At 32.2% G+C, this 24,767-nt stretch overlaps 2 protein-coding genes across 2 annotated transcripts in view; both read left to right on the forward strand.

Annotated features, from left to right (window-relative positions):
• Positions 1–798: 798 nt before the first annotated feature.
• On the forward strand, positions 799–11,234 carry LOC108908041 (CD63 antigen-like). Its single transcript, XM_023454414.1, has 5 exons — positions 799–993; positions 2,529–2,717; positions 2,779–2,952; positions 5,295–5,513; positions 11,061–11,234. Exons 1-5 carry the CDS (start codon positions 925–927, stop codon positions 11,124–11,126), a joined length of 717 nt encoding a protein of 238 aa, XP_023310182.1. The 5' UTR covers positions 799–924; the 3' UTR covers positions 11,127–11,234.
• Positions 11,235–18,686: 7,452 nt separating this feature from the next.
• Positions 18,687–24,767, forward strand: part of LOC108908055 (vacuolar protein sorting-associated protein 54) — a 16,490-nt gene continuing 10,409 nt past the window's right edge. The window contains exons 1-2 of the mRNA XM_018711963.1: positions 18,687–20,032; positions 21,560–22,641. Of these exons, the coding sequence (XP_018567479.1) occupies positions 18,883–20,032; positions 21,560–22,641 (2,232 nt within the window). The 5' untranslated portion in view covers positions 18,687–18,882. The remainder of the gene's footprint in view (positions 20,033–21,559; positions 22,642–24,767) is intronic.

Genomic DNA, 24,767 nt, shown 5'->3' on the forward strand with positions numbered 1-24,767 from the left:
TGAGTCTCAAATTTTTATGAAATTTTACCAATTCCCGTCATTTCGAGATAGCTGAAAATTAATTAAATATTTTTTTCAATTAAAAAAATCGCAAACAAAACTAATTTCAGATTCAGTATTCGTACAGTCAATTAATTTTTATTAAAGATCGTGGTTGTTTGACGTATCCATCTCGAGATGTCGTAGTAATATGCCAAGAAACAGAAAAATTAATAATTTTTTTTAATAATGATGAAAGCAGAACACCTAGGCTACAGAAAAATAAAATTGTTTATCATGTATTAAAAAACTTTCTGAATGTGAACATATTTGAAAATTTGCATGAACATCAATTTGATAATTTGCCTAACAATTGTAATCATTTAATAGAACTTGTAAGGGCTGAATGTGAAAAGTATATCGATGTACGAATAAATCATGAAGTCAAATTATTTAATTCGGTAAAATCTACGAAAAGACAAATATTAAATAAATTAATATTATTTAGAGGATAATAAATATATTTAAATTATTTTGTAGTTTTATTTAATATGACACTAAAATATACTATTTTCTGAATTACAAACATAAAATTGAATATTTGTCGTAAGATGCAATATAATATTTAATATGTAATAAAAATATTACTTAATCCGGATCTGCTTAAAGATGCGCGCGATCAGATTGCCTTCCACACTCCACTACCTCGGATTTTGCATTTACTGGTACCCGTGCAATGGAATTAGATACGGCCAGTCTAGGTGGTCTGTGGTTTTTTATTATTGAAGTTCTATGGTTGTGTATGGTAAATGACATTGTAAATTGTGACATTGACAGATTGGCAGTGTAATTAGTTCGAGGTTCGAGGGAAAAGGGTGAAGAATACCGGATAATATATCAGATAAAGGCAAAACTATTTTGGATTTAACAGAATAGAAGTTCACAATGACTTGTTCAGATTTAATGCGAAAGTATTCTCGATATTTACTTGTTTTGTTCAACATATTTTTTTCGGTAAGAATGCTTTTTTTAACAATTACTTTGTAATATTTTCTTTATGAAAATAATTAACACAGTTAAGATGGAATGGAACATAATATAACATAATTAATACCGTAAATATTTAATATTAAAAAAAATCATGTACAAATCAAGTACCTTCTTATCAAAGTATGAGTAATACCAAGATAAATAGTAAGTAAATAAAGTGTTTATATGTAAGTTGTAAAATATCTTGACAGCCATGATATTATATATCAAAAAGTTTATATTGAAATAAAAATTCTTACTTATTTTTTATTGACCACGTTATATACAAAAAAGTACATTTGAACTTACAATAATAAGAGTTAAAGAGTTTTCATACATAATTTTTCGCAGTTAAGCTTTAGTACAACTTTGGAACTCCCCCCCCTTTAACAATTGTTGCAAAATACAACAAATCCATCAAGTGTAGATTGCAGTCCCAGGACTATAATATACAACATATGTAATATTAGTAAAAGCTGATATTCGTCTGTTTTCTAAGGTTCGGAATTCCATATTTTGCTATAAAATGCAACAAGTTTTTCATAGCAAATAGACACACTTTTAGCAAGCAAAATTAAGCTAATTACCTGGAGCTTATAGACATTAGGTATATTGTATATTTTTCTTCTGTCTAATCTAATATATTGTTTCCTCTAAAATTTGTGTAGTTAAATAGATTTGTGGTATTTTTTTTCAATTGATTTGGAGGGCAAAAAATGTCACAATTTAATATGAATACGATTTCTTATAATTAAACTAGAGAAACATATTGAAGTAGGCCTTAGTTACTAAAAGTAAAATTCATCATTTTTGCATGCTCTAAACTAAACATTTTTTTCCTCACTTTTTTCTGATTATGACACGTAAGTGTCATATTTGCTTTAACAGTTTGCACAATATTTTCGTTTATTTACTGGTTCTCCACAAGTGATGAAGTTAAGATTGCCGTACTTTTCTTCTATTAAATTTACTAAACAGATCTTTACATTTTTTTATTAAAAGTGTTTTATACTCCATTCTGTTAGATAGATAAAGCACATACATTCAACTAAGTTTCTCTCTTGGTTTCTCTTATGAAGAAACAATTTTCTGGTTCGTGAGAGGTCCTGATTTAGTTCCTATGGGGAACTTTGGAAAAATAAAATAAACAAATAACAGTCTAATTATATTGACACAATGCAGAAAATATTGAATAAAGTTAATACTATCAATGGAGTGAATGATAAACGGTATTATAAAAAAAACTTACCTGGAATATATGTTCTCATATATCTATTTAACAGCAGAAAAGCGTACATAGTTATTGGTTCTTATGAGAGTCTTGACTATTTTCCTTTTTACAGACTAATAATAATGGTGCTCCATTAAGAAAATAACAAGGTTGATTTACATCTCGAAACAGAGTCTTCACTTGTTCTTTTATCTATTTTTTTGAAATTATAAAAAAAAATTGCCTAAAACTTTGGTCTTCAAGATTTTTTCTAGATACCTCTGTACATATTTAAATGTTTTTATTTCAGATAACAGGTGTAATAATTATATCTGTAGGGATCAGTGCCAAAGCTTATTACCATGAATTCGATACCTTTTTGGATAACAAATATTTTTATGTTTCCGATTTGTTAATTATTGTTGGAGCCATAATATTTTTAATCGCTTTCTTCGGATGCTGTGGAGCTGTTAAGGAAAATTCCTGTATGACAACAACGGTAAATTGCATATGTTCATAGATTTAGTTTATTTTTTACGAAATTCTTATTTCATTTACAGTTCTCTACATTGTTGATTATCATCTTCATACTGGAAATTATAGCAGGAGTAAGTGGTATGCTATTAAAAAATAAAACTGAAGCTTTCCTCACAGAAACTTTAAATACCACCATGAAACAATACTCTGAAAATAACACTGAAATTGCAGAAATTTGGGATAAAGTTCAAACAGAGGTAAAGATTTTGAAAACATAACTTTATAAACTGCTCACCAATATCCTAAAAAAATTGAACTATCTAAGAACTGCTCAATGGTCAGCAAAATTTACATATTTTGAATTAAATATGTAGGATATTTGTGCAAAGAATCAATATAATAAGGAATTATACAGCGTGTTAAAAAAGTTCTGCATAAAATTCATATTTTCGTTAAACATTTTTTTTTCATAAAACGGTGAGACCCGTCGACTTTTATTTGATCCAGGGCACCTTGTTATGTGGAAAAATGTTTTTTTTCGATAATCCACTTACGGCAGCGATGACATAATTTTTTTTTTAAATGACCGCATATTTTTTTCGTTCGAAATTGATGACAGTGATAATTATCTAAACAACGGTGTGAAAATTTCGATGTCTTACATAACAATTTTTTTTAGAAAAATGCACCTTAAGTTCTTATAAGTGATAATTGTCTACCTACACAATTAATGGCTCCGAAAAGGACAAAGTTGACAAAATTACTTTTCAAACGAGTAAAATTACACTAATGTTTGCGTAAGTCTAGCGAAATTGTTCGAATTGCCCACCCTGTACCATTTGGCATTGTCCTAAGCGTGTGTAAACGCCGTCTACACTTCGTTCAAGCATTCCCGGGTCGATTTGATTTATTTCAAAACGAATACGGTTTTTAAGTTCTTCCAAATCACCTGGTCTGTTTGTGTACACACGCGATTTCAAATAGCCCCACAAAAAAAGTCTAGAGGTGTTAAATCAGGCGAACGCGGAGGCCACTCGATTGTTCCGCGTCGCCCGATCCACCGGCCAGTAAACGTGTTATTCAAGTACTCCCGTACTTGCACTCCATAATGGGGCGGTGCACCATCCTGCTGAAACCAAATTCTTTCCTCAGGAATATCAGGATCCTCGTTGTTCGGGAATAACTCTGCTAAGCTTGGGACCAAATCGAACCGCAGGAAATCCAAATAGCGAGCAGCAGTTAAATTTTCCTCGAAAAAATACGGGCCTAAAATACGACGCCCTATTATTCCCGCCCAAACGTTCACCTTTCGGGGGTGCTGATGATCTACTTCTTGCACCCAGTGCGGGTTTTCCTGAGACCAATACCGGCAGTTATGTCGATGCACCGATCCATTAAGATAAAAAGTAGCCTCGTCAGAAAAAATTATGTTCTTGAGGAAGTCGGGGTCTCCGTTACATCGATGCATTAAATCTTCACAAAAGTGGAGACGGCGGTCTGGGTCGTCCTCAGTCAATGCATGTATCAAGTGACCCTTATAGGGGTGAAATTTCTCTTTTTTGAGAAAGTTCACCACAGTTACATGTGAAATATCATTGTTCAATGCAATCGACCTTGTACTAGAATGAGGGTTGTCCTGGAGCTCCACCAGGATATTCAATCTAGTTTCATCATCTACTCTAGGACGACCCGCACGAGGAGCATCTTTCACACTACCAGTTTCCTCAAACCTTGCCAGTACCCTACTAACCGTAGATTGCGTAATTGGTGGTCTGTCAGGGTACGTTGCATTAAATAATTGGCAAGCTTCTTGATGGGTTCGTAACTTATCGCCGAAACCAATCATCCTCAAAATATCAATTCTTTCGCGTTCACTAAGTTTTGCCATTTCGAATTAAACGATTTCACCAAAGAATGTTAAATCGGTACTGATTTTTAGTCTTCAATATTTCAGGTAATCTACTCCTTTCAAGTAAACATTTCTTTGGATCTTTTTTTTTTGGGGAATTTATCGGCAAACTCGAAGACAAAAAGTCGACCTTAATTTGCTACATACTATTTGGATTTTGTGCGGTTGAACTTGGTTCTAAATTTTGCAGTTTAATCAGGATCCTGACAATATCTGATGAATAATTCCGCAAATATTACATAACACCAGTTGCAACTTAAGTTATCTGAAATGCTTTCTGCCGAATAAATTTTTTTCTAAGGCATTTGATCCGTAAACAGCAAATTATTGCATTCAAGAACTTAAGGTGCATTTTTCTAAAAAAAATTGTTATGTAAGACATCGAAATTTTCACACCGTTGTTTAGATAATTATCACTGTCATCAATTTCGAACGAAAAAAATATGCGTTGTCATTTAAAAAAAAATTATGTCATCGCTGCCGTAAGTGGATTATCGAAAAAAAAATTTTTCCACATAACAAGGTGCCCTGGATCAAATAAAAATCGACGGGTCTCACCGTTTTTCGAAAAAAAATTGTTTAATGAAAATATGAATTTTATGCAGAATTTTTTTACCACGCTGTGTATATTTTATGCTAAATTGATATCGGAGATGTTTATCTATGATAGTTAATTATTTTTTGTTATAGTTTAAATGTTGTGGCATTTACAACAGTACCGATTGGACTGATGTTGGCAATAAGGAAATACCCATGTCTTGCTGTAAAATACCACCTGCAACGATGAACAGTTTTCAGTGCAATACAACTAATGCTTATCATACTGGTTGCTTACAAGAATTTGGGGATTTCATTAGAGATCACGTTACAACTATTGGGGGTGTTGGTATAGGATTAGCTGCGATACAGGTAGGTTTTTTGATTTGAATAATCTTAACCCATATTCGTAAAATCATCCAATAGTGGTTCTTTTCAAAATTAAAAAATATGCTCCACTTCCCTAAGTTAATTGTCTCGCAAATGGCTAATCCGATTGTGACAAGATTTTTTTTAATTGTAGGATTATTACCTGTGAGCTTAGACACACACTTTTATTGCAATGCCATTTTTCATAATTTACAAGTTGCACGAGATAATAAATTTTTTCCTGTAGGATGCGCCAATTAAAATGAATAGCGAGTCTCCATTTGAATCAAATTGTAATACCATCTTTGAACAATTTTTTTTAATCACATCATTATCTTTTATTTGAAAATCACAGTTATATTAAAACGATCCAGTTTATTGCAGAACTGTAAGATATAGGTAATGATATTTACTAAAAAATAATCAGTGACAATATGGCTAGACAATTTAGAAATCATCAACTTCTATATGTCTTTTTCTCACTAAAAAAATGCTTGGACGGGGAATAATAGAAACATTAATCGAGAAAATATTAAGGTATGGTTTCAATATGAAAACTCAAAATACAGTGAAATTCTGTTATAACAACGTTCAATATAATCGTATCCTACTAAGTGGCTCATGTAATAAGCAATATGAAAATATTTAAATTAAAATTTTATGCTCATCTCTATTACTTTCATACTTTGAAAAAAATGGAAGGAATGAAGTTTTGGGACATTTCATAGCAGTTGGATAGAATATATTTTCAGGATATAAGGTTTTATAGGCAAACTTTTAAAAATAACGGATATATCCAAATGAGAGTACCATAAATGTAATGTGTGAGACAGGACTTGGTTGCCTAGGAATTAATAATCATTTCTCCTTACACATTGAGCTTATGGCAAATCCTTTTGGTGATATCTTCATTGCTATTAGAGATGGATTTATCGAAAAACATAAATTTGGTTTGTATCTCCATTTTCGTAAACAGTATTTTGGAATCAGAACATTTTCTAGAATTGTGATGCATATCTTTGACATATAAATATAGTAGTTTGTTTTATTTTTTTCTTAATTTATATACAGGATGTTTATGCCGAACTGAACACAGTAATCGAGAACTGATGGTTGGCCGCCATCGCAGAAATGTCGAAAGAGCAACTCTGAAACTGATGATTTGATGTGTGTTTAACTTAAAATTCCATTCTGGGAAGTTTACCATCCTAAGAACTGTGATATCATCGTAACTACTTTTCTCAATTGTCTAAATACGTTTTTACATCATGTAAAAGTCCTCTTTATTCTGAACAACTTTGTTAAAACAGTTTTTCATTATCTCTCCCCTTCCAAAAATTAAAAGGCAATTTTTATAGAGAAATTAAGCATTTCAAGTCTGTACTGATTTTGTCACCGTTGACATGGAAAACTAGACTACCAATGCTTATATTATATGTTTTAATTATTTTGCACAAAATTACAATCATTAAAAAAAATTAATACTCAATGAAAGAGTAGATATAATTCTGATTTTTTGTAAACCTTGGAAATATGTATTCAAAATTAGCACAACAAACAAANAACTGTAAGATATAGGTAATGATATTTACTAAAAAATAATCAGTGACAATATGGCTAGACAATTTAGAAATCATCAACTTCTATATGTCTTTTTCTCACTAAAAAAATGCTTGGGCGGGGAATAATAGAAACATTAATCAAGAAAATATTAAGGTATGGTTTCAATATGAAAATTCAAAATACAGTGAAATTCTGTTACAACAACTTTCAATGTAATCGTATCCTACTAAGTGGCTCATGTAATAAGCAATATGAAAATATTTAAATTAAAATTTTATGCTCATCTCTATTACTTTCATACTTTGAAAAAAATGGAAGGACTGAAGTTTTGGCACAATACAATGACATTTCATAACAGTTGGATAGAATATATTTTCAGGATATAAGGTTTTATAGGCAAACTTCTAAAAATAACAGATATATCCAAATGAGAGTACCATAAATGTAATGTGTGAGACAGGACTTGGTTGCCTAGGAATTAATAATCATTTCTCCTTACACATTGAGCTTATGGCAAATCCTTTTGGTGATATCTCCATTGCTATTAGAGATGGATTTATCGAAAAACATAAAATTGGTTTGTATCTAAAGTCCTCTTTATTCTAAACAACTTTGTTAAAACAGTTTTTCATTATCTCTCCCCTTCCAAAAATTAAAAGGCGATTTTTATAGAGAAATTAAGCATTTCAAGTCTGTACTGATTTTGTCACAGTTGACATGGAAAACAAGACTACCAATGTTTATATTATATGTTTTAATTATTTTGCACAAAATTACAATCATTAAAAAAAATGAATACTCAGTGAAAAAGTAGATATAATTCTGAATTTTTGTAAACGTTGGAAAGATTCAAATTTAGCAATCTGGAAATTCTGGAAGCAAATCATTTATGTCGATATAAACATTAAAATTATCTTGTTTCCATGGCAACCTTGTTAAAATCAGCAACAAACTCGATCAAATCAGTGATTTTCTCTAAAAATATAATTTTATATCCTTTGATTGGGACGAGATATTGAAACACTTTTTAACAAAAGTTGTCGGGACAAATGAGAACTTTTATATGAAGTAAAAAATATGTGTGAAATTTAGAAAAATAATTTCAATGACGTCACAGTCTTATTGAGTGGACTTACGAAGATGGAATTTTAATTAAATTCTTATCATGCTATAAACATCCCCGCTTGTGGTTTCCCATTTGCTCTTTCCGCTTTCCTGAAATGGTGGCCAATCGTCTTTTCTGGGTAACACTGTATATACTGTAATGACAGAGTAGGGCAATCTAGGCGAGTATGAAATGACTTCTCAAAAAAGTCTTGGATTAAAATTTTAAAAGATGCAGAGTGATTTTTTAATTTTCAGTAAAACTTGTCTTTCCATAGCTTTCAAACCATTTGTGAGAATTGATGTTTAGTATACTCCATATGCCATTAGAGACCAATATTGGAAAATTTCTAACTTTTTGTGGACCCTCCGAAAAGTTCACCCTGTATATTTTTATATTATTTCATATAGCATACTGAAAGTACATGAACCAATGAGAAAAATGGAGCATTTGTCACACTTCTTTATATTTCAATTAACAACAAAATTCTAGATCGCACTTTTTTAATCAGCTTTTTAATAATCAAACAAGGAAAAGAGATAGATTTACATACTTCAGTTCACTATTAATAGTACCTGAACTTAATACTGTACTTTTCTGGATAAGTCCAAATACATAGTATAATTTTATTTGTTACATTGAAAAAATTCCTTCTGTGTATTTATACACAACAGTTGAAGAAATATTATAATGTGAGTTGCCGACTAGATGACGTTTAAATTGTATTACATGTTTCAATATCTTTAAAGGGCCCCACAGACTTTGTTCCATTTGTGCAAATGGGACCGTACGGACCAAATCGCGCGAACCAAGAAAGGCAACGTGTGAAACCATACCGCTTTTTTTCTCCACACACTAAGTGCCTGGCACGTTTGTGCAGATTCGTGTGGCCAATTCGCACGAATTGAAACAAGTTTGTGGGGCCATAAAAAGCGAAAAATGGTTGGTTTTGTTTTACTTAAAATAATTGTAATACAGATTTAGCTGATTTCCTAGGTAAAGAGAATTAACTTTTCAAGAAACCTAACAATTTAACCTAATATAGAAAACAAAATTTAATTAAAAATAAAATCTCCAGCAAGGAAGAACTTTTTGTCTGTGACAAATCAATAAATATTTTCCCATTAGTATTTACAATTTTTTGATTTTGTGTAAAAATTTTCATTAAGAAATCGTGATGTAATAAAAAAACAAGAATATTTTTAAAAAACGCCTCTAACTGTTCTGATTGCCACAAAAATACTGAAAAACTAATTAAATAAATGCGTTTCTGGAATTATAAGTGTGACAAAAAAATCTAATGAATAATTTTTCTCACCGGTTCATGTACATTCAGTAAGCTTCTCAAAATAATGAAAGTAATATACAGGGTGAACTCTTTGGAGGGTTAACAAAATATTGTTCAACCAAGACATCACTTTATGTCTGACAAATATCCAATACAGGGTGTCCCACGGTGACAAGACATTAGACATATCAGATACTACTTTGATTTTAATTTTGAAAATTTGGGCAACAGTGTTTTCGGGCATGCCCTTCTCAACTAAAATAATGGTGTCCACCTAACGCTTCCGGTTATACCGAAAGTTGACGTCATCTTCATTACTTTAAATGGAACACCCTGTACATTATCGTATTTTCGGATTCTATGTCAATTTTTAGGTGAACTTTCATATCATAACATAACATAACAGCATACTCATACGGTTTCGTTTTATAAAACGGAAATTCATGTCATGCATAGTTCGCAAAAGCACCCTCCTATATATTCTAGGGAAATTTTGATCCTGTGATATAGCATCCTGAATGTTTTTATTATCGGAAGCTCATATTTAAAATACCATCCAGCTTGAATTACTCTCCATTTTAAAGTACACAAACCCAAAATTACTAATAAATTAATTGCAAGCACAATTAAATTAACGGAAAGATATCCTAGGACTTCTCCCGCACGTACGCCTATTTGCCTGTTCCGACAGAATAACCCGCAATCAAATAAATGCAACCCAGTTGACGTCACGCATGAAAATCTAGAATTTGCTGCAGCAGAAGAATATCTGGTGCACGCCATACGCAATCCATTTGACGGCACTCACCAAACACCAATGAAAGTCTAGAATTTGTTGCAGCAGAAGAATTCCTAAAACTCTGCAATATCAACTGCTCTGGGAGAATGTGGCACACACAATTTTATATGAAGAATTTACAAACGGCTCATACTTCTCTTTGTGTTGACTTAAAAATGGTGAGCCGGATTAAAGATGAAATCACTGCCTATTATTTTGGTATCCGACTTTGTTATCGCCAATATCTTTCAACACATAATTGAAGAAAGTTAAAATTTACGTTTTTTTTATGAAATATTGTTTAAATTTTATTCTAGAATAAAATTTATTTTCATTTTTTAGTTCCCCATTAACTCTGTAGCTTGAAATTATTCAAATTAATAAGGTTATAATTGTATGTTACATATTTTAAAATTTTTACAATATACTGCTGCGCTTTAATTTAACTATATCTCAATTAATAATAGAGACAATGAAGTAAATTAAAAAGCAAATTGTTCAGAAAACAAAGGACTACAGTTTGATACATGTAAACAGTTATTATTTTAGCTTCCAAGGAAAAAACTTATTCTTCTTTACAACCTGTGTATTCTGAAGTTTCAATAAAAATTTCTATTTTAGCATTGTGACCGAAAAATAAATCTATAACTAAAAAAACATAGTCGATATCAGATTAGCTGTTTGAGACAATGAAGTAACTTAAAATTGGAACTCATTTATAATGGTGCATTAATTTTTATGCAAAGTGTATGTTTATGTGTTAAATGAAATATTTTTCGTCTGTCAACAGAGTTAATTGATACATATTTTTTTTAGCTTTTGGGAATCCTTTTGGCATGTTACTTGGCTAAAGCTATAAGAAGCGATTATGAAACTGTTTAAATTTTATTAGTTCTGTAATATAAACAGTGTGAAGTTTCGATTGACTACTACTAGTACTAGATATAGTTTTAGCTTCAATAAAGGAAATTTATTACTTGCTTATATTAATTTGTGTTAAAGTGGTGTTTTTATAATTATCTCCATCATTTCTTGTCATGATAGTCAATAAATATTACTGAATACACTTGTGTGTGATACCTAATATATACATATATATTCCTATGTAAGAAATTATTATACTTAAATTTCTAAATAAAAATACGTTAATTGATATAATTTCATTTATGTGTCCAATAAGTAAAATGTTTAATATTCTATTAATAAGTAGGTTCATTACAGGAAATTACTTATTTTGAAAATAATTTGGTTTGGGATTACAGTTTTTTATGTTATTTTGTTGAGGTTTTTGGCTTAACCTTGTTTTACATTGAGCTCTGTGCTATGGGAGCACTGTCAATATAGTACTCTTGTGTCTTTGTTATCATCGTCTTTGAGTGGCTAGGGCACTAAAGTTTGTGTGTATGTGGCCTCCTTGGAAAACATCTATGGAAGCTTTAGAGCTTGAGTTGATGTTGCCTTCTTAGGGACTTGTGTATGGAAGCTTTNTGAGAAAAGTCGCAGAGGAAAAATGTGGTAGACTCGTCAAAACGAAGCTCCTCAGGAGTTATAAAGTATGTGGTAATCAACTATCCAGAGGGGGGCTGTACTGTGGACTAATTGATTTATGTCAATATATCAATATAAACATTAAAATTATCTTGTTTCCATGGCAACCTTGATAAAATCAGCAACAAACTCGATCAAATCAGTGTTTTTCTCTAAAAATTAGAGACCAATATTGGAAAATATCTAACTTTTTGTGGACCCTCCGAAAAGTTCACCTTGTATATTTTTCTATTATTTCATATAGCATACTGAAAGTACATGAACCAGTGAGAAAAATCGAGCATTTGTCACACTTCTTTATTTTTCAATTAACAACAAAATTCTAGGTCACACTTTTTTAATCAGCTTTTTAATATTCAAACAAGGAAAAGAGATAGATTTACATACTTCAGTTCACTATTAATAGTACCTGAACTTAATACTGTACTTTTCTGGATAAGTCCAAATACATAGTATAATATTTATTTGTTACATTGAAAAAATTCCTTCTGTGTATTTATACACAACAGTTGAAGAAATATTATAATGTGAGTTGCCGACTAGATGACGTTTAAATTGTATTACATGTTTCAATATCTTTAAAGGGCCCCACAGACTTTGTTCCATTTGTGCAAATGGGACCGTACGGACCAAATCGCGCGAACCAAGAAAGGCAACGTGTGAAACCATACCGCTTTTTTTCTCCACACACTAAGTGCCTGGCACGTTTGTGCAGATTCGTGTGGCCAATTCGCACGAATTGAAACAAGTTTGTGGGGCCATAAAAAGCGAAAAATGGTTGGTTTTGTTTTACTTAAAATAATTGTAATACAGATTTAGCTGATTTCCTAGGTAAAGAGAATTAACTTTTCAAGAAACCTAACAATTTAACCTAATATAGAAAACAAAATTTAATTAAAAATAAAATCTCCAGCAAGGAAGAACTTTTTGTCTGTGACAAATCAATAAATATTTTCCCATTAGTATTTACAATTTTTTGATTTTGTGTAAAAATTTTCATTAAGAAATCGTGATGTAATAAAAAAACAAGAATATTTTTAAAAAACGCCTCTAACTGTTCTGATTGCCACAAAAATACTGAAAAACTAATTAAATAAATGTGTTTCTGGAATTATAAGTGTGACAAAAAAATCTAATGAATAATTTTTCTCACCGGTTCATGTACATTCAGTAAGCTTCTCAAAATAATGAAAGTAATATACAGGGTGAACTCTTTGGAGGGTTAACAAAATATTGTTCAACCAAGACATCACTTTATGTCTGACAAATATCCAATACAGGGTGTCCCACGGTGACAAGACATTAGACATATCAGATACTACTTTGATTTTAATTTTGAAAATTTGGGCAACAGTGTTTTCGGGCATGCCCTTCTCAACTAAAATAATGGTGTCCACCTAACGCTTCCGGTTATACCGAAAGTTGACGTCATCTTCATTACTTTAAATGGAACACCCTGTACATTATCGTATTTTCGGATTCTATGTCAATTTTTAGGTGAACTTTCATATCATAACATAACATAACAGCATACTCATACGGTTTCGTTTTATAAAACGGAAATTCATGTCATGCATAGTTCGCAAAAGCACCCTCCTATATATTCTAGGGAAATTTTGATCCTGTGATATAGCATCCTGAATGTTTTTATTATCGGAAGCTCATATTTAAAATACCATCCAGCTTGAATTACTCTCCATTTTAAAGTACACAAACCCAAAATTACTAATAAATTAATTGCAAGCACAATTAAATTAACGGAAAGATATCCTAGGACTTCTCCCGCGCGTACGCCTATTTGCCTGTTCCGACAGAATAACCCGCAATCAAATAAATGCAACCCAGTTGACGTCACGCATGAAAATCTAGAATTTGCTGCAGCAGAAGAATATCTGGTGCACGCCATACGCAATCCATTTGACGGCACTCACCAAACACCAATGAAAGTCTAGAATTTGTTGCAGCAGAAGAATTCCTAAAACTCTGCAATATCAACTGCTCTGGGAGAATGTGGCACACACAATTTTATATGAAGAATTTACAAACGGCTCATACTTCTCTTTGTGTTGACTTAAAAATGGTGAGCCGGATTAAAGATGAAATCACTGCCTATTATTTTGGTATCCGACTTTGTTATCGCCAATATCTTTCAACACATAATTGAAGAAAGTTAAAATTTACGTTTTTTTTTATGAAATATTGTTTAAATTTTATTCTAGAATAAAATTTATTTTCATTTTTTAGTTCCCCATTAACTCTGTAGCTTGAAATTATTCAAATTAATAAGGTTATAATTGTATGTTACATATTTTAAAATTTTTACAATATACTGCTGCGCTTTAATTTAACTATATCTCAATTAATAATAGAGACAATGAAGTAAATTAAAAAGCAAATTGTTCAGAAAACAAAGGACTACAGTTTGATACATGTAAACAGTTATTATTTTAGCTTCCAAGGAAAAAACTTATTCTTCTTTACAACCTGTGTATTCTGAAGTTTCAATAAAAATTTCTATTTTAGCATTGTGACCGAAAAATAAATCTATAACTAAAAAAACATAGTCGATATCAGATTAGCTGTTTGAGACAATGAAGTAACTTAAAATTGGAACTCATTTATAATGGTGCATTAATTTTTATGCAAAGTGTATGTTTATGTGTTAAATGAAATATTTTTCGTCTGTCAACAGAGTTAATTGATACATATTTTTTTTAGCTTTTGGGAATCCTTTTGGCATGTTACTTGGCTAAAGCTATAAGAAGCGATTATGAAACTGTTTAAATTTTATTAGTTCTGTAATATAAACAGTGTGAAGTTTCGATTGACTACTACTAGTACTAGATATAGTTTTAGCTTCAATAAAGGAAATTTATTACTTGCTTATATTAATTTGTGTTAAAGTGGTGTTTTTATAATTATCTCCATCATTTCTTGTCATGATAGTCAATAAATATTACTGAATACACTTGTGTGTGATACCTAATATATACATATATATTCCTATGTAAGAAATTATTATACTTAAATTTCTAAATAAAAATACGTTAATTGATATAATTTCATTTATGTGTCCAATAAGTAAAATGTTTAATATTCTATTAATAAGTAGGTTCATTACAGGAAATTACTTATTTTGAAAATAATTTGGTTTGGGATTACAGTTTTTTATGTTATTTTGTTGAGGTTTTTGGCTTAACCTTGTTTTACATTGAGCTCTGTGCTATGGGAGCACTGTCAATATAGTACTCTTGTGTCTTTGTTATCATTGTCTTTGAGTGGCTAGGGCACTAAAGTTTGTGTGTATGTGGCCTCCTTGGAAAACATCTATGGAAGCTTTAGAGCTTGAGTTGATGTTGCCTTCTTAGGGACTTGTATAAGGAAGCTTTAGGGATACAATCCTTCAGGGTCTTCACTTCTGGGTGGTTAAAACCGAGTGGTATATGCTACATCAGGAACAATGGGAGCTGTGAGCTCATGAAATTTTGTGGGAGAAATTTAACTCGGATTTAATTTTTATAAAAAATTGTGAGATTTATTACAATTTTCGTAATAATTAACAATAGAATACAATATTTGCATATAAGACAAAAGCATAAAATAATTTGTGGCTTACTAGTACTGGCCAGGATCTGACGCTGGTTATTGAACTGCAGGGTGTTTGTGTTGACGTTCAAACACGCCACGTTGGCTCCACAGGAGTCCTGTAGCAAGGTGTTGTAGTTCGAGTTTTTTTGCAATAATTCAAAAGTGGTGAATATTTTCGTGCCTTGTGCTGCCAGTGGCTCTTGGTCGCTAAGGGCATGCGTGGTTAACGTCTTCTGAAGACTTGCTGGCTTTTGGGTGGGAGAAAATTTTCAAAACTGCTGAAAATGTGTTTTCCTGCTCAACGCCATTCGATCTACATAGTAGGCCGTATGGGGTTGTTTGCCCAGTTGTTTCGATGGCTATTGCAACTTGTATGGAGTTTTTGAAAAATTATCGAATGTTCGAACCTGTTTAAAAAATTCTTAATGTCTGATTGGCTGTACATAATCAATTGCGCCGATATGAATAAAAGTACACAGCCTAACTGATCGATTCTGTTGGCTCAAAGTTTATAATTCTGCTAGGAGTCTCCCTGGGGCTAATTATCGATCATAAAAAAAAAACTTGCTCTCGTTTCGATTGCAATTTGTATTAAATCATCATACTTCTTCGCCTTATACAGCTGATTTAACTACGACTGATGAAAAATAACTGACAAGTTTGGTTGGATTTTGAATTACATTCTACGGTTCAATATTCTTAGGACGTTTATAAAAAATTAATGGTAAATTGGAGTAGGAAACATATAAGCATACAATATCTACAGACTGTCTTTTATGTGAAGGCGCAGTCCGTTTGCTACTAGTATTTTTGTGACAAATAAAAAAAAACCTCTATTGATTGGCCTAATAAGTAGTATTATCATGAGTAACTAAATAAGGGTTTATTTAAGTTATTATTTAAATAAAGGGTTTTTTCTATGTATTCTGTCGGCAGCAGCGGCAGAGTACCGCCATCTGCAGCTAGTGCAGCAAACGGCATACTCGGAAACCACAGACCATAAAACAATTAAGGAAACTGCATTGGAAAACACAATTGGAGTAACCATTAATTCTACTATCTAATAGATGTCGCTGCACCATAATGGCGGTAAATTTAAATGTAACAAAATACACAAATAAAGTGTTTCATAAGTAATCGATCACAAAACAGCTATTAATAGTATAAGTTAATCATTGAAATTAACGTAAACCATTAACAGCTATTCCATGACCCATTACTTATGAAACACTTTGCTTTAACTCTTTCATTTAATCAAGTGATAATAAGTGATACTTAAATGTGTGACAAAATTCATTTTGTTATGAATTCGAAAATATTTAAGTATAAAAAATGTACAGGGAGACTTGTAATTATTATTTTTTAAAGAAACCATTAAAAACTGCAAATTTTAAAGAATTTGAAAGAATTATTTACCTGCCTTTATGTAAAATGCATTGCACAGTGACTTGACAAAAATTATGGTTAGATACATTTGTTTCGAAGTAATTGGTTTTTATCAGTACGATACTACACTTATAGCACTTGTAGCAAATAACAATTTTAAACATATGCATTTCGGTTTTTTAAAAGGTGGAGGTGAAAAATCATCCTAAATTGAAGTTCGGCAGCTCGTACTCTGAAAATTCTGTAATGTTACGTTAACAAATTGATTTGTTGAATGTTGGATACTATCCGAGGATTCCGAGGTGATATTATTACAATTAATAGGTGAACTTGTACTTGATCCTAAAAATAATGTTGGCACAGCACTTCCTATTACTGTTTTTTAAACAGTTTTTCTTAAAATGGTCTTCACAAAAATAATATGATGTGTTTGTCGGAATAAATTCTGATTTACATAATTTTCGAACTGATTCTATCCACAGTAATCGGAGGTACACACAGATATTCATATAGTAAGCAGATTTCTGTTTAACAATTTCTATAAACGACAATGTTATGCTGCACCAACGTGAGATGGCCTCAGTGAATGCATGCTCCGTCCGCCCTATCCAATAAAATCCTCTTATTTATTTACTCTTATGGTTGTGAACAAGTAATAAAAGTAAAGATTGAGATTTAATTGATCTGCTAACTGCTAAATAACATAAAAAATTAAAATAAAAACAAGTAGCGATTAAAAAAATAACGTTCGATTAAATGAAATGTTATTTGATTACTTATCGTTAATTGTCTTCAGATATGTTCAGTACACGATTACTCAACAAATTATTACTGATATGATTTTCTGAATGCAATCGCAGCATAGACCTAATAAACTAATACACCATTTACAACTCCGACATTTCACATCCCCCAATACTAACATTTATAGCCGACGACCTGACAAATCACATAATATGATTGTCAGTAGAGATGGGATATCCCAATCCGTAGATCCTAGATATTCCGCCTCCCTCCTCCAAAACTCCCTAGACCAACTTGAAACCTGGTGCAACTGGTGGAAAGTCAAAATTAATCCCAACAAAAGTTCGGCTATCCTTTTTACCAAACGAAAAATCCCACAAAACCTCGACAGACTGACACTATCCCAGCAACCCATCTCCTGAAATCGACAAACACGATACCTGGGCGTGACGATGGACCAGCGTCTCACGTGGAAACCGCACACCGTGGAGACGGTGGCGCGAGCGAAGACCATCAGGGCTAGGCTCTATCCCTTACTCACCTGGAAACACCCTCAGTTTAAGGAATAAGCGAACGCTTATCAAGGTGGTACTTTAACCGCAGCTAATAAGCCTACGCCTCCACGACGTGGGGTCATGCGGCAAAAAGCCACCTAAAGTCACTACAGGCTGTGGAAAACATAGCCCTCCGCACGGCCACCGACGCGCCCTGGTACGTAAGAAACACTGAAATATTACGAGACTTTCAATACACAAACGCTACACAGACAATAAGACAAAACGCCAAGAAACAGTTTGACGTAGCCGCTAGACATGACAATCCTCTCCTCAGGCAAGCCGTTGACACAAAAGACGAGACAACACAAAAGACCTCGACACCAACTTTTTGACCCTGGGTGACCACCCCAATGACATGACATACACTCCTATACCCCTCTATAAACCTCTGCTACTCTCTCCGTAACTGGGACGCTGCCTCCAGTAGTATATGGTCTAAGGGTTTGGCAATCTCGGTCAAATCGGGTTAACTTCTTGCGAAAATGTCAAACTGTGGTAATATAATTAACCGCGTTAACGGTATTCTCGCCAAAAAATGCCAAGTAGTGACATGTGACATTTGGTCACGGTCCGTGACATTTGGTGACAGTGACAACTGACAATTGACAACATGAGAAGAGGTACTAAAGTATGACGAATAGTAGCAAGTGGTTTTTTGTTTTAGTGGTGTTTAGGACGGGTTAATTGATGACAAGAAGAAATCTAATGGGTTGAGTAGTTCAATATGTCACATTCTGTATAATGTTAATATTTCTGGGAATGTCTGTGAGTTCTAAAAGATACATATTTGAAAACGATACCACAGTTTTTACAAAATGAATGTTGAAGATGAGCAGTGGACAATTTATACCGCTGCTCAACATTTACCGGCTGTTTTAACAGATCCCAATCGAGGAAAACAAATAAACTTTTTTACCAAGACATGGGGTGATACTTTCGTTGACAAGACCGTTATTGAAAAAAGTCCTTTCTTACCAGAAATAACATATGCCCATTTTGAATCATATCTGCGAAAGTATGGTAAAAGATATAAAAGACACTTACGACTATCCCAAACCAAATTTGAAAATATACAAATTAAGCAGCCGAAAAGCACTAATCTCAATACAGACAACATTCCTGAAATATATTTAAGACATCAGTTTAATTTGAATGATCCTATGGTTTTTGCAGAGGTGTTTCAGGAAAATAAAACTGAACATGATTTACAAGACGAATTGAGTTATTATTTAGATACAGTAGAAGAACAAATAGCACATCAGGTTTCTCAGAAATCTGGAGCATTTTTTCATGCTATGACATCTCATGATACTATAATGGAACAAATGGGAACAGCCTGTAATGAGGTACGATTATTACGTTCAAAAGTGCAGCAAGTTGATAAAGCTTTAGCAACAGATTCTCTTAAACTGCTTGGGTTGTCTACATCAAAATCGAATCATGTTAACTTATTAGATAAATTAAAATTAATGTCGACTGTACTACAGACTCAACCTACACTGCAACTATTGCTGAGCTCTTCAGATTATGTGGCAGCTCTCGAACTGATTTCAAGCACTCAAGAAGTTTTAGCTAAGGAGTTGGCAGGAGTTACAAGTTTAAGACATTTGCCATCACAGTTGAAAGAAATGTTAAAATTAATAGATAAGATGCTAAGCACTGAATTTGAAAGGTACTCTGCTGCTGACTTACATCGACCATTAGATGTAAATGGAGGAGTTTTAGAGCCGGAGAGATTAATTAGTTTAGTGGCGGGTTTATTGAGGCAAAATCGTTTACAGTTTTTAGAGACCTACAAACAAGAAGCTGTTACAGCGGCTCAAGCATTTTTGAAACAGCTAATGATTGAACAGTTAGCTGATGCAGATGATGAACTGAGCGAATTAACAGGTTCTGGAGAAGTTGTTTTGACTATGGATGCTGCTCATTGGCTAACAGTATTAAAATTGGCAAGTGATACACTAGGTAAGTAACAGTATGTTATATACCAAAGCGTCAAAGTGCATCTCTTAAGGCAAATTTTATTCATTTCTCCTTAGGGAAATGAATAAAGTTTATAAACAATTTAGTCGTGAGGTAGCTATGTATGGTAATATTTTACATGCTGTGGACTGATGTAACCAATAATAATTAAAATTGTTTTGTATAATGGTTTGACAAGTGGCAGAATGGCAGAAACTCAAATCTAGATACTGTAATACATCTAACAACTCCGGGATTGGACTCCTTACAGAAAATGTTCACATATTGTTTAATAAACTATACAAAGTCTATTTGCGTCACAGCCACACTTAACCAGGAGGGCCTTGTAGACAATTACTTGTCCAAAAAACTTGTTGACTAACCCACATATGAAAGAATCGAAATAATGAGTAAAAATATGTTAGAAAATTGGAAGATGTATGAATTTAGTAATCACCTAAAGAAATTGAGCCCACCCAATTTTGAAGTCTAGTTACATGCCTGTTAGGCCATACTACTAGGAGCTACAATTGCTGACAAATTAGACAAGATTGAGACATGCGTTATCATTTTGAACCTATATGTAGAACATGTTATAAAATCTCTAGGATAAGCTAATTTTTATTTTGAGGAAGATTTAAAGAAACCTGGAAATTTATAAAATAATTTGTATATTTTTCCAATTTGCATTTTTCCTTTATCCACATTAAAGTTTATACTTTTTAAATTTTGATTTTATTTATTAATTCATTGCACAGTGAAAGAAAATAAAATTTTCAATCCAGTGAACACATTTTTTTAATAATAGATAATAGGTAATATAATAAATCATAAATGTCTAATCTTGATTATTATTGATGATAGAAACTTGCGGGACAGATCAGTTATATTTTTTTAAATGGTAACCATACTTGACAATAATCTAGTTAACAGGAAAGTATTCTATACTTTCAAAAAATGTATAATTTGTCATACTTATCTGCAAGAATAAAAAAAATTATAACCTTTTTTCTATAGATTTAAAAAAGAGACAAAGAATTTGGTAACAGAAAAAATTTATATAGTCGGTGAGGTATTGAAACTTTTAAAAATGTTTTGCCGTTTCTTACGGAACATATCACATTCCTTATAATACACATTTATTTAAATGAAACATACCTGTTCTATATTATGTCTGCATCTTTTTTTGAGAAGAGTATGACAAATTGTATGTATATTTACGAAAACTGCAAAACATGTTTTTAATTAGGCTGACCACGGTTTAAATTTAAAAAAATATTTTGATCTGTGAATGAAAAACTGTTATATATTTTTTTAAATTAATTGTATGCCAAAAATATACCTACAAGATAAAATATCAGAATTTTAATGTTTGTTTTAACTTGAACATTTCTCTGAAATAGAGTGGCTAACATTCGTGAAAACCCAACTTTTTGTCTTTAATAATAATTGAGAGAAGTACTGTAGCGCATGATATTGAAAATGAGATACACTGCACAATTAAATATCCTGTAAATATTACCTTTACAGGAAAACTTATTCAAAGAGTGAGAGCGGTGCATGATGTGATAAAAGAAACAGCTGCGTCCAGTGCGGGCCTTCTACCAGACCCCCAACTATCTCTGAGGGATATGGATCATTTTCTGACATTAGAAGAACATGGTAAGGTGGAAGTGAAATTGAAAGATCTCCTCATCTCAGTTTGTGATTATTGCAACGAGCGATTAGCATCCCTTGTAAGCACACAGACCGATAAGCAAGCAATAACTGCAGCCCAGGTCACAGAACTGTCGGACATAGTAGAAAATTTCACTGACTTGTGCGAAAAAATATGCGGGCGGCAGAGTGCCGCCTTAAAAGCTGCTTTCAAAATCCAAGCCGGCAACTACGTTCATAAGTTTCACAGCCAACGAAAGAATAAATTGACTCTACTTTTAGACTCGGAGAGGTGGAAAGCAGCCGATGTACCCACTGAAATACAAGTACTCATTGATGAGTTAGCATTAGGTTCCGTAATGAAATCTCTCCCCGATTCTCCAAGTGAAGAAGACATAACGACAAATAGATATGATAGCAAACCTGCTCCATATTTAAAAGTTGGGTTACAGCATTATTATACCATAGGAACTGTATTAATTTTAATCAGACTAGTTAGTGAATATTGTGTGTGTGCATACGACCTACAGCTCTTAGCTCCTGTGATAGGTAGGAACTTGGCGGAGTTGTTAAGGACGTTCAATTCACGGTCTTGCCAACTTGTACTTGGCGCGGGGGCGTTACGAACGGCTGGGTTAAAAACTATTACCAGTACAAACCTAGCTTTAGCGTCTCGGTCTTTGCAGTTAGTTTTGTGGATGATTCCTCATATTAGAGTGCATTTCAACACCCTTATAGGCGATTCTTTAGGTAGCTTTGATATTGTGGAGAAAGATATTGGGCATCACGTTCAACAGCTGGAGACCAAAATTTTATCCATAATGAATAGTCTCTTGGGGGACCAGCTAAATGAGTGGGACGCAAAACCGCCTGTGCCCTCAAAGCAATTTAGAAACATTTCGAGACACCTTACGAAATTGCACGAGGCTGTGAGTTCTGTTCTTCCTGAGGAACAGGTAAAAAATATTTTTTTATTAACCATAAAATATTAAAAAAAGATTAAATGCCATTTTGCAATAAAGGTGCAAAATAGTACAGTAAAATTTCAATAATATGATTTAAAGCATTCCGAACTTCTAATTAGATTAAAGGATGTGTAAAAAATAGATAAATTGTTTTATTTTTATACCAATTTAAAAAAATATCTAAATAATATTGACTATCATTTTTATTCTATTCTATTTTATCATTTAATTTTACAGTGATACTTTGATGTGTTCGACATATTGATTATGAATTACAAAAGAGAACAAAACTAATTAGGCTTGAATAGTGAAAGAAAATAGATTCCATTAATTTTTTGTAAGTTTTTACCAAGAATATACATGTATAATCTTCGAAGCTCTATAATCCAGATTATATTTTAAAATGCTTCAATTTATAAATTGACTCCCCGTTATTGGTTTTAGTCACTTTCCGTCTGGATTATTGGATTTCTGATTTACCATGTGTTTGAATCGAGCTTTCTCCCATGATTTGGTTACAAATTTAAACTTTTGCACCCTCTGAACCACGTGGTAAAGGTAGAAGCATTCAACACATGTCTATCGGGAAAACGTTTTGCATACAAACGAGATGCTGCTAATACGTTGTGTCTTGATGCATCATAAATTAAAACAATATCTGTTAATTTTGCAATGCTATTCATATAGGCCACTCTGAAAACTTGTAAGACTGAGCTAGACAATAAACCACGATAATAAAAGCATGAAAACAATAGTAGTAATGAATAAATAAGCATTTATCAAATCTGCTGAAGCCACTGGATCAAGTGAAAAATACTTAAGATACATTATAATGAACACTACAGTCATCCAGCTAAGTGGTGCTTTTAAATACAGGGTCGCTGATATACAGGGTGTCCCGAAATTAGGGGGCAATATTTCTACGGGGTGTTCTATGTCGAAAAAGATTACTTTTTCTTTATATAAACATGGGTCCAAAAATTCTTCCTAAGGAAGTTATAGCCACTTAAAGGGACCACTCTGATGATGGTTTTTTCTAAATAACTCCGAAACCAGTTGAGATAAATTTATAAAATTTGGTACTTAGCTTAATTCTTACGTGCTCAGTCCGCCACTAAAACGAAATTTATAAATTTTCATCACATACGTTCCAACATGGGTGAGGGCGGTAAAATTTACCATAACTTTTTTATGTGTTGACTTTTTTAACTTTTTACTGAAAAGTATGAAATTTCATAGTTTTTTATTAAAAAAAGATACTCTTGGTTCATAATGGTAGAATGTTCCATTTTTGTGTAAAATCCGTTTAAAAATAATGTTACATGTATTAATCACTGGGAATCGAAATTGTCAATATTTTTTATCGTCGTAGGTTTTGAATAACAAAAATGTGTTTGACGTTATTTGCATTGACAGTTCAGTTATTTACTTTTTGTGAATTGTTATTTTCATAGAAATTTATTATTTTTAGTAAATTATTATTTGAGAAAGTATTGCCTGGTAAATTTAAAGAATATCTACAAATAACATTTTAAATAAAACTGTCTTCTCCTCTTTCTATAATATACAGGGAACGCCAACTTTATATTTTTTTTGACATTGATTGACGGATTGTTTTCCAAACAGTTATCCCACCCTCATATTACGAGTCTGTTTCTATCAGAGACCTTTTTGTACACACAACACACTAAACATATTAAAAGGTAATGCCTGCTATTAATATTGTAATATGTTCTGTCATAGCTCTACTCGTATAATTAAATAAAGTAATAACTAGCCATATTCTGTTGTGTTGATTCATTAAAATTAAAAATAGCGTTCTGGCGATAAGCCAATGCTGCCAACAAGGGGATAAAATGCCATCATACCAATTAATTAGCTGTTTCATGTTTTCATATTTAATGAACGGAGTGGCATTTTTTAATTAGGTCATATGTAGTCAAAATATGGCTACGCTAATAAAGCAGTTACATATTAATTAAATGACGTACAAGTTCGGTTGTAATAAAATGTAAAAGGGAACAAAGCTAGCTTCGTCGACAAAAAATCCCGTACAAAAACTATATATACTATGTTCGTTGAATATACTTTAACAATATTTCGACTTTTATGAATGA

The sequence above is a fragment of the Anoplophora glabripennis genome, unplaced genomic scaffold, assembly GCF_000390285.2.
Source record: "Anoplophora glabripennis isolate ALB-LARVAE unplaced genomic scaffold, Agla_2.0 scaffold285, whole genome shotgun sequence".
NCBI classification, from domain to species: domain Eukaryota; kingdom Metazoa; phylum Arthropoda; class Insecta; order Coleoptera; family Cerambycidae; genus Anoplophora; species Anoplophora glabripennis.